The sequence below is a fragment of the Lactuca virosa genome, chromosome 1 (assembly GCF_052849685.1).
Source record: "Lactuca virosa cultivar CGN04683 chromosome 1, Lactuca_virosa_CGN04683_v6, whole genome shotgun sequence".
Lineage (NCBI taxonomy): Eukaryota > Viridiplantae > Streptophyta > Magnoliopsida > Asterales > Asteraceae > Lactuca > Lactuca virosa.
The window spans coordinates 20,724,479-20,735,223 of NC_136426.1; the positions used below are offsets into that span (position 1 = coordinate 20,724,479).

Here is a 10,745-nt window from a genome sequence, read left to right on the forward strand (position 1 = left end):
ATTCTCTGAAAACCATAAATAGAAATCATATTGGTCTTTATAGCATATTTCATGTGAATTTCAATCTTCATTTAATATGTCATTAAAATCTTGATTTGATCTTTCAATAAACAAAAAAACATTATTTTCGTATAAACAAATTAAATAAACAAGTTCCATGCAACCAAATCAAAACTCTTTTACTTCAAATTCCTATGATTTATAATTATGTAAATATCGAAAAGATGGTTAGATGTCGATGCGGAGCCACAATCTCACCAAAGCATCTGGAACCTCATGTGTCCGATTTATATCTTTGAAAAGAATATTGAAGGTCTTAAGATATCGTCCACATAAAATTGAGAGCCTCAACCACCTTACGATCCTCTATAGCAATATCCACTCTTAAATATCTTCTATATACACGCAAGTCTTCTACTTTTCATAAAAAAACATATATTACCTCATCCACTAAATTATATCAAGACTTCCAATTTTTATAGAAAATAAATTCCCATTTGAACCATTGTTAGAAGCCTCAGAGCTGTATCTGAAGTACCACGCAAACACACAGCAGGAGAAGTGGAATGGCGATTATGGAGAAGTGTTTCCAAATGGGTACTCCCAGAGCCTGCGTTCTACAACACTCTCATCGTCGCTTTACTTCCATTGATAAACCCTCTTTCACCAACATCTTGAAGCCTCCGATGAAAGCTTCAGCTATAACATCTTCGTCTTCTGCTCATTCTTTCAACCTCAGATCCCGCATCATCTGCAAAGCTGCTGTAAATCAAGGTCTAGATCTCTCTTTGGAATTTCTATTTTGTTTGTGGGTATAAAATATCGGGAAATTAAATAGATATAATGTCTACTTTCGTATATTCCTTTTTTGTATTATCAAGCATTCACTCAAAACACCATTTGTGTTTTTGGATTTTGTAGTTCAAGTGGTGACAGACGGCACTTGGAATGAAATGGTGGAAGCAGCAGACATGCCGGTGTTGGTGGAGTTTTGGGCACCGTGGTGTGGGCCATGCCGGATGATTGCTCCGGTGGTGGATGAACTTGCAAAGGAATACGCAGGCAAAGCTTTGTGCTATAAGATAAACACCGACGACTGCCCAAACATAGCATCAAAATATGGAATCAGAAGCATCCCAACTGTGCTTTTCTTCAAGAATGGAGAGAAGAAAGAGAGTGTCATTGGTGCTGTCCCTAAATCCACTCTGTGTGCCACTTTAGACAAGTATGTTGAGTAATAACGCTTGCCTTCAAGGCTTCATAAGTGGCTTAAATTTTATGCAATTTCTGTTACATTTCACAAAAATATTGTGTACAAGAAATTGTAAAGATATTTTTCATGTTAATACAAGTGTATTTTCTATATCCTTCCTTTTAAATTGTTGGGGACTTTCTAAAGAAAAGATTAGTGATAATCAATAACTTGAATATAGAATTACTTTGCTTAAGTAATATTTCTAGTAACTACTCGCGGATACCAAAGGGCTTCTCAGATGTTGATCTCCATCGTTGAGGTCGAGGGTTCAAGTCTGGTATGAGATATAGGTGGATTTTATGAGTAATTTAGGATTAAATTAGATTTGTCGTTCCAAAAAAAACTACTCGGGGATAATCCAATTTAACACAATTTCAAGTTTAGGTTCTTCATAATTAAGTCACGGTTCTAATTATCATGCAATTCAACAAGATTTTAAATATGAAGAACCTCGATACTTACTTTGAAATCCAATCTTTACGAGTATTTTTGTAGATGGTGATGTTGTTGTCTTCTATTCTTGTTATATGATTCTTAATCTTGATGGAAAGATTATGATACAAAGTATCATTGTTCTAAGGGAGAATAGAGGATTTATATCGATGGTTTTAGTGTTAGCAGGAATTTAGTGTAATTGAATTAACACGAGTGTCAGATGAGTATTTGAACTATGATCTTATACAAGTTAGGAGGTGTAAAGTGTAAAGTGTAAAGTGCACATTTGTATATATAAGGCAAATTTAATTCCGAATACGAAGAAATATGAGGGATAGTTGAGTATATGTACTTATATTTCGCCATTTTGTGGACTCTCCTACAAACTCTAACAATCCTTACTCTCTCTAGAAATGCACTTAATGTTCTGTGCCTAAAACACAAAGTGTCCCCACAAATTATCCGCAATTGGATTTTCAAAAACTCAACATATATATGGAAGAAATATCAATATGAAAAATTAACTTAAACAATGCGTGAGAAATCCAGATCTTTATTACCAAACCCCTATTTGTCTCACACACACAAAACGTCTAACGAAAAAAAAAACTTCTACCATGACCCTAATAGTAATGATTAGTAACTAATATAAAATAAGTATAATCATAAAAGTGGCCATTGGAGATATCAAGTTTTTCTTTTATAACCAACTTTTGAGGCATTTTAAAATGACTATCATCTTCGTAATACTTCATTGCGGACTAAATGATTTTGTGTCAAAGTGTTAGAAGACCCTCTAAGATGAGACATACAAGTCTTTTGGCATAATTCATTTAAGTATCAATCAAATCGATACTTGAACAATTTTGGCATAATTTCTTAATATGTATCCTAATGACACAAACCCTACTTCCATTCATACAAGTCTTTTGTGTGCTTAAGTAGGTTCACTTTTATTAAAGTATATTTTGTTGGATTCAACACCCAACAAATTGGCATCGTTTTCGAGTATATGTATACCTCTAAATTTATATATTTAACTTGAAAATACCTCTTAAGGAACACTCGAAACTTTGAAAGAGCATTTAGCTTCCAATGACCACACTAAAAGAGGTAACATCCCGCTAATGACATTAAACTTAGCAATATAAGGGTCACAAGCTTTATAAATTTTGTGGTTGTGTTATATGCCCTCATAAGATTTCACTTACCCTCTCAGGACCTAATAATCTGTTTTGCTTGTGTGTTTATGCATGTTTTAGTATTTTTTTTTTTTTTATGATTTCAAGCCTAGAGATGAGTACTTTCATGGAAATTAAAAGGTGAGATCCAAGATCACTTGAGAAATGTCAAGCGGAATCAAAGACAAAGTTGCTCAAATTCTAGAGAAAAAAAAACATTGGATGTGGCCATGTCAAACTGAGGACATAGTCATATTGTATAGATGACATGACCATAAGTGTAGATAATATGAAATATTATAACCTCATCTTCACACTCAACAATGTCTTGTTCATGTGGCTTATTTTGGTGATTATATGAAATTATCATAACCAAAAGTGTAGATAATACTTGTGTTAGTATTTTCTATAATTTCAAGTTGGGTTCATGAGTTCAACTCTTAGGTTTCTACTTTCTAGTGCAAGGTTATTCATATGATTTCAAGTTTCATTGTTTCTTTGTAGGGTTCATCTGTACTCATGTTGATAAATTTCATTGTGTGGGTTCATATTTGATTTGGATCATCAAAGAAGGCAACAGTATTTTTTAGTGTAAATGCTTTTTAATTAACATGATTTAGAGTAGACAAGATGTCTAGTATGTTAATGTATTAATGAGTTTTGAATCGACAATACGTCATCAATTTTTAGTGTATATGTTGTCGACTGGAATTCATAAAGTTTGTATGGACAAAACCCAACAAAGTAATGTCACGAATCACGAATCACAAATGGTTGATTCAAGAAGGAACGAGATTTGCTAAAAGATGTTATTGCGATGCATAAATACGTATTTAACCATTAAAAAACGTTGGATATTTTCATATTTTGTTAAAGGAATAAAACGCCAAAATAACAAAAATGATAATAAATAATTAATGGCAAATCATATATGAAAGGGGAACCACAAAAAGCTCCAGAATACGATAACAGAACGGTGATGGCAGCGGAGAAGTGTTTCCAGATGGTTGCGCTTGCGCCTAGAGCCACCGTGTCCATTCAACGACACACCCATCGTCGTTTCATTTCCATGGATAACCCCTATGGCTGTTTCACCCACATATTGAAACCTCCGATGAAAGCTTCGATTATAACGTCTTCATCTTCTGCCCCCACTTTCAACCGCAGATCCCGTTCACCCGTCGTCTGCAAATCTGCTGTAAATCAAGGTCCAATTTTCTATCTTTGGATTTTGGATTTGAAGTTTGTACCAACGAGAAGCATGGGGGAATTAAGTGATTTGTGTGTGTTTATGGATTTGTAGTTGAAGTAGTAACAGGGTGCACGTGGACTGAATTGGTGGTAGCAGCTGATATGGCAGTGATGGTGGAGTTCTGGGCACCAGAGCGTGAGATGATATCGCCGGTGGTTGATGAAGTGGCAAGAGAATACGCCGGCAAGGCTTTGTGTTACAGGATCAACACCGACGACTACCCAAACGTAGCAACACAATATGGAATTAAAACCATCCCAACTCTCCTCTTCTTCAAGAATGGAGAGGAACAAGAAACTCTTATTGGGGTTGTCCCTAAATCCACCATTTCTGCCACTTTACACAGCTATACCCAATAGAATGCTCGCCTACTATTCCCTATTGCCTTCAAACAATGCTTTCACGTTTATCCATTCATCCCTTCTGTACGTTAGGTGAAAATATCTTGTGTAATGTGTAGTAGTTGTGTATAATTGTACATTGATACATATTTAATAGGCTATTTCTTTATACATCTATCCCACACACCAATCTAACCTATCACCAATCTAACCTATTTTGACTTTTATCTGATTTTTTTTGACAGCTTTTTCTTATTTCAAGGATTTGTATCTAATGGGCAAGTATTATATAGAAAGCATTCAATTCAGATTTATTCACCTTTTTATTGTATATTCCCAATATTTATGTTTTGAAGACTGTGTTTTATTTCTAAAAAAACTAAATTATCAGAATAAGAACAAACTACAAAATATAGTTATATTGAACAATGAACATCATTAATCCATTTAAATTTCCAATAAACCACGACATTTTATATAAACAGAAAATGAATCATTTAAACAGTATATTAACAATATTCAAAAAAAAAAAAAAAAAAAAAAAAACTGTTCACCATCGGAATCAGCTTCAACCAAAGAACTGCCGCCGGCAACAACTAACCGGCGGTAACCAAATAACGCCGGAGACAAAACGAGAGAAAGAGAGATTGTGAGAAAAGACCACCGGAACCACCATTTACCATCGTGAACCACCTAGACCAGATTGAGAAAAGCGAGAGAATCATCATTTACGTCGGAGAAAAAACAATAGATCGCCGGAAAGAAAGAACGAGAAAAATAGCACCGTGAGAAAGTCCGCCGTCGAAGCATCAAACCAGTGGCTAGTGGCTATGAATGTTGCACCGTGAAACCGACCATCGTCGCCAGAAATTTTGTCGTCGCCGGAAATAGCTTCATCGCTGCAAATCGCATCGGACATCTCTGGCTCTCAGTTTTGGCGGCTGAAACATTTTTGCTAGGGCTCGATCAAAGTAAGCCTTTATATCTTATCATTTTATATAAACAGCCCCCCAAAATTTGAATATATTTCATTTTAGACACCTTAAATTTAAACATTTTTATACTTTCTGCATTATTTTATTTACTTTCAAAAAGTATCTATAAAAGGAATTTCAACGAAACATTAAATATAGTATTAATATTATAATGGTGAATAAATTAACCATAAATTTAAATTTTGAAATCGAAAATTAATGGACGTCGAATTTTGAATTTGATGATTCCATATTCACTAAATTTTTAAAACTAAATTCTAGTTTGAAAATAAAAAGTTGAATTATTTTTTATTTACATACCATACAAATCAATTTGTTAACATGAATTTTATGGTTAAAAAAACCACCATGGACCACCTTACATGCAAATTAGTTTATATGACAATCATTTTCTCAAATATGGTAGCATAATTAGTTTATATGGCATGTATTTACGATATCATTTTTTAATTATTTTTTTTAATTGGTTTTTAATTAATTTTTTTTAATCGGTTTTTTATTAAATTTTTTTTTGTTTTATTTCAGTTTTGCAGGAAAAAATGGCTACTATTTCGGATTTTTCTACCGATGAAGTATAATTTCTAATCTTATATTTATATGTGTATATTTATTTGATATATTTATCGATTTTTTAACATTAAATTTTTCTCTTAATTTTTAGGTTTTTAGATCTCTTGAAGATTTGAAGAATTAGGTACAAAATATTGCACGTTCTCAAGGTTATGTTACAGTCACTAAACGATCGAAGGCAGCGACTTTTGGATTCAAATCTAAAGTATTTCTTTGTTGTGATCGTAGTGGTATATCCAGAAGTAAAAATGTGAAAACAAAAAAAATTAATTGTTCATTCGAATTGATAGCAAAGTATTTGAAGGCACAAGATGGTTGGAAGTTACAAGTCGTACGTGATGATCACAATCACGAACCATCAATGTATATGGAGGGTCATTCATTTGCAATGCGATTGTCGGATAAAGAGACTCGTTTGGTCCATGATTTGACAGAGCTGAATGTTAAACCACTAGATATTTTGTCAACAATAAAGCAGCAAAATGAAAATAACGTGTCTTCACTGAAAACTATATACAATTGTCGCCATAAGTTTACAATATCTCAACGAGAGGGTAGAAGCCCGATACAAAATGTCATGCACATTTTGCATACTAAAGGGTATAATTATGAGTATCGTTTAAACGAGAGCACTAACGAGTTAGAGGAGTTGTTTTTTATGCACCCAATATCGTTACAGATGTGGCAAGCATTTCCGTATGTGGTGTTGATGGATGCTACATACAAAACAAACAAGTATAATCTTCCTTTTCTGGAGATTGTTGGTGTCACTTCTACGAGACTGACGTTTTCCATAGCCTTCGCATTCATGAATAGCGAAAAAACAAGCAACTACAGGTGGGTATTGACTTGTTTGAAATTGACGATTAACGATTCTTTTTGTCCTCGTGTCATCGTCACCGATAGAGATTTGGCGTTGATGAAGGCGTGCGAAGATGTTTTTCCACAAAGTAATCATTTACTTTGTAGGTGGCATATATTCAACGATATAACAAAGCATTGTAGGAAACGTATCAAATCAGATAAGACTTGGGGTTCTCTTCATCCAATGTGGAAGAAATTAGTCGAATCTCCGACACCGAGTGCATATATGCAAGCGTATGCAGACCTTCAATCGTTATTGTCCAGAGATCCAGGTATCATTAATATATATCCTAAACTCTTAATTTCTTTAATAATTATTATTCATTCAATCATACTAATTTGATTTTTCTTCATATTTTAGTTGTTTTTTAGTATCTTTACAATACTTGGTTGGAGAAGTATCCCGACAAATTTGTATCATTGTGGACCGATAAAAGTACCAATTTTGGAAATTCAACAACAAATAGAGTTGAGAGTCAGCACGCTAAGCTAAAAAAACACCTAGCATCTCGAAAACGTGATTTGGATAAATTCATATATGTTATTGAAACAGTTGTACAGTCGCAAGACACAGCTATCAAAGAGAGTTTCACAAGGAGCATAATCATTCATAAACCAAAATTTAAGGATGAGATATTCAATTCACTACGACATCATGTTTCAGAGCATGCTTTGGATAAAATCTTAGAAGAGCTTCATCGGTTAAAAGGATTTGCACCAACTCCTGAGAATTGTGGCTGTCAACTACGAACATGTTTTGGTTTACCATGCGCTCACGAACTTGCGATGTATGTTGATGCAGGTATGTCAAATGTATTGTATTAAATTGACAAGTTTTATATGTATAATCACTTTATAACATTTTGACTTTTTTACTATAGGTTCACCTATTCCGTTGGATTCAATTGATATTTTTTGGAGAACGCTTGATTTTAAGCCTTGTGTATTTGTGGATTATGGAAATCTTAATGTTGATGATCATATGCAAAGATGGAAGGAAAAATTCAACAATCAACCAGATCATGTCAAATACAGTTATATAAGAAAGATGGATGAGATAATCGATCCTTCAAAAATTATGATCAATGAACCTTCGGTTAAGAAAAATAACCGTGGACGCCCAAAAGTGAAGCGTGGTCACCATCAAAGTCAAGCTCCTCACCGATACAGTTGTTCAGACTTGAATCAGGAACCACCTAGGCATAGTTCATCATTCTTCGACTTGAACGATGAACCGACTAGGCATAGTTCATCATTCTTCGACTTGAACGATGAACCGACTAGGCATAATTCATCATTCTTTGACTTGAACGATGAACCGACTAGGCATAATTCATCATTCTTTGACTTGAACAATGAACCAGCTAGGCATAGTTCATACTTCATGGGCATGAACGAGGAACCAATAGACAAATGTTCGTACCAGTTTGACTTGAATGAGGAACCAACATGCCAATGGTCGTACCGGTTTGACTTGAAAGAGAAAGCAACGAAGGAACATAATTCATTATTGAAGGAAATTCCATCAATATTTCATCCATACATCATGCGTATACAAAATGTAAAGGGTGATGGAAATTGTGGTTTTCGATCGGTAACTGTTTGTCTCGGGTATGATGAAAATGAGTGGCTTTTCATTCGCCAGCAATTGTATGATGAGTTATTGACGTCATATGAAGACTATTCTACAGTTTTCATTGGATGCAATGGAGTACTTGATTCATTGTCTTTCTTCATGACAGATAGGACAGCACCACCAGAACACTATATGCTTATGCCTGAGACAGGTATCCTGATAGCCAACAGGTTTGGTGTGATTGTCCAATTTTTGACCACAGTGGGCCCTGTAACCTTTTTCCCTCTATGGAGAGGCCCTAGTGAGTTTCAAAATCATCGTGTCCTTACATTTGCACTTGTATACATCAATCACTATGTGATGGTACAGTTAGAAGGAGAGTATCCGATGCCTCCTATTTCAGCATTATGGATCCGCCACAAAGACCCGTCCGCAGCCGAATGGCAAACTATGTATAAGTCGCGTCTAGAATTTTATAAGCGACTCAGACCTACGGAAAGATCTTTTATGACTATAGATGATTAATTGTTGTTTATTTTTGTCTCAGATTTTTGTTATGTAATATTTAAAATTAAAAAAAAATGATGAAGATTTGTTCGGATTTTATTTCTTATAATATTATTTATAATATCAATGATATTAGGTTGACGAAAAATTATTTATAATTTATTTTTTTATAATATTATATATGTTATTATATTATAAAAACTATATTTTTTTATCTTAATAAAAAATAAATATAAAATTATTAATATTAATTAAGTTAGTAAAAAATGTAGTTATTAAATAATAATGATTTATAGATTATGTAATAATGAACTAATAATAAAAGTTGGTCAAATAATAATTATATTGTGATGATGATTTAAAAAGTAAAGTCAATAATAATTATATGACGATAATTATCCTCATTCACCTAAAAAGCAAACCTAATATATAGGTTGATGTTGTGTAGAGTGGTGTGTCCAAAGTAGGACCCTATTTAATATTTTTATCCCAACTTTTGTTGAAAAAAATATGATTTCTCTCCTTACACCGACACACAGACCAGTTATTCAAAATTTTTATTAAAACTATTTTTGTTTAAAAAGTAAACAAACAATTTATTTATTTTTAAAACTTATTTTTTTTATTATATATAAGAATAATAACCAACATTTTAATTTTTAATATGTAGATGATAAAAAGTGTGTTTGGCACGAAACGTTTGGGAGCTTGTAGCTTCTAGCGTTTTATAAAACATTCTGTTTTGAACAAAAAATATTGTTTGGTATTACAAGTTTTAACGTTTAGTTTAAACAAAATGCTCAAGATCTAAAAGTTATCGGTTAACAAAACGCTACCAGCTATCCTATACTCACTATCCGCTACATATAGTTTTGTCCAACACGCCTAAAATAGATTTTACAATTTAGATAATCGTTTAAAAAGTAACAAAAAGAATAATTGATGATTGTTTGACATAAGACATCCTTTTTTGATGAACCAAATTGGACACAACCATTTGGTTGGTGAGTGGTTGCATGAAATGTTTTTCTTCATTTATTAATTAAAAAAACTCATTCGTCTCAGCCATTTGATTCGTTAGAGATTGCAAGGTTAAAAAAAATGTTTTTTTCTTCTTTTTCTTTTCTCTGTTAAATCTTTTTTGTCTAATATGTGACCTAGTGGTGTGATTTCATGAAGAGACTTAGTGGTTTAACTGGTTTTATTTACTTATTATTTAATCATTTACGTACCTATGGCTATCCTATCATATTTATAATATTATGGTATTCAACACCTTTATGCGTTATGACCCAATGTCTATTAAGATCTTAATTGGCTTACCAATAAAATAATAACATTTTGAGTTGGCAACAGGTAGGCCCGGGCCCCACATAATAAATAATATTACTTTTGTTCGACGGCATATTAAACATATTTAATACACTTGAATGTTCCATGATTTGTTGTAGCTTACTTTATTCAGACCAACGAGTCCCAAACATTCTATGATAGATATGAGTGAATTATTTAGTCCCCTCCACTTCCTTTGCCATTGTGTTGAGATTTAGTCATATACAAACCTAAACTATTCATGTAAGATGACACTGCCTTAGTGTTTGCCTCCATCAATGTGGAGTTATAAAAGACTACAAACATACCCCCAAGCAAACAAAAAACCATCTTTTTTTTCGTTACACAGGACCCGGACAATACAGTCGATCGCTTTTTTGATGATTAGGATGAGCAGATCAAATGCATTCACAACTTTGGCATAGACACGCCTGGAT

The 10,745-nt window shown here is 33.3% G+C and overlaps 3 protein-coding genes across 3 annotated transcripts; all 3 read left to right on the forward strand.

Moving 5' to 3' along the window:
- Positions 1-416: 416 nt before the first annotated feature.
- On the forward strand, positions 417-1,363 carry LOC145165683 (uncharacterized). Its single transcript, XM_079084841.1, has 2 exons — positions 417-774; positions 922-1,363. The coding sequence occupies exons 1-2, from the start codon at positions 567-569 to the stop codon at positions 1,236-1,238; spliced, it is 525 nt and encodes a 174-aa protein (XP_078940967.1). The 5' UTR covers positions 417-566; the 3' UTR covers positions 1,239-1,363.
- Positions 1,364-3,783: 2,420 nt separating this feature from the next.
- On the forward strand, positions 3,784-4,635 carry LOC145166476 (thioredoxin-like). Its single transcript, XM_079085761.1, has 2 exons — positions 3,784-4,079; positions 4,175-4,635. Exons 1-2 carry the CDS (start codon positions 3,803-3,805, stop codon positions 4,480-4,482), a joined length of 585 nt encoding a protein of 194 aa, XP_078941887.1. The 5' UTR covers positions 3,784-3,802; the 3' UTR covers positions 4,483-4,635.
- Positions 4,636-6,390: 1,755 nt separating this feature from the next.
- LOC145111933 (uncharacterized) lies at positions 6,391-8,994 on the forward strand. The gene is made up of 3 exons (XM_079048171.1): positions 6,391-7,165; positions 7,447-7,695; positions 7,775-8,994. The coding sequence occupies exons 1-3, from the start codon at positions 6,391-6,393 to the stop codon at positions 8,992-8,994; spliced, it is 2,244 nt and encodes a 747-aa protein (XP_078904297.1).
- Positions 8,995-10,745: the final 1,751 nt, after the last annotated feature.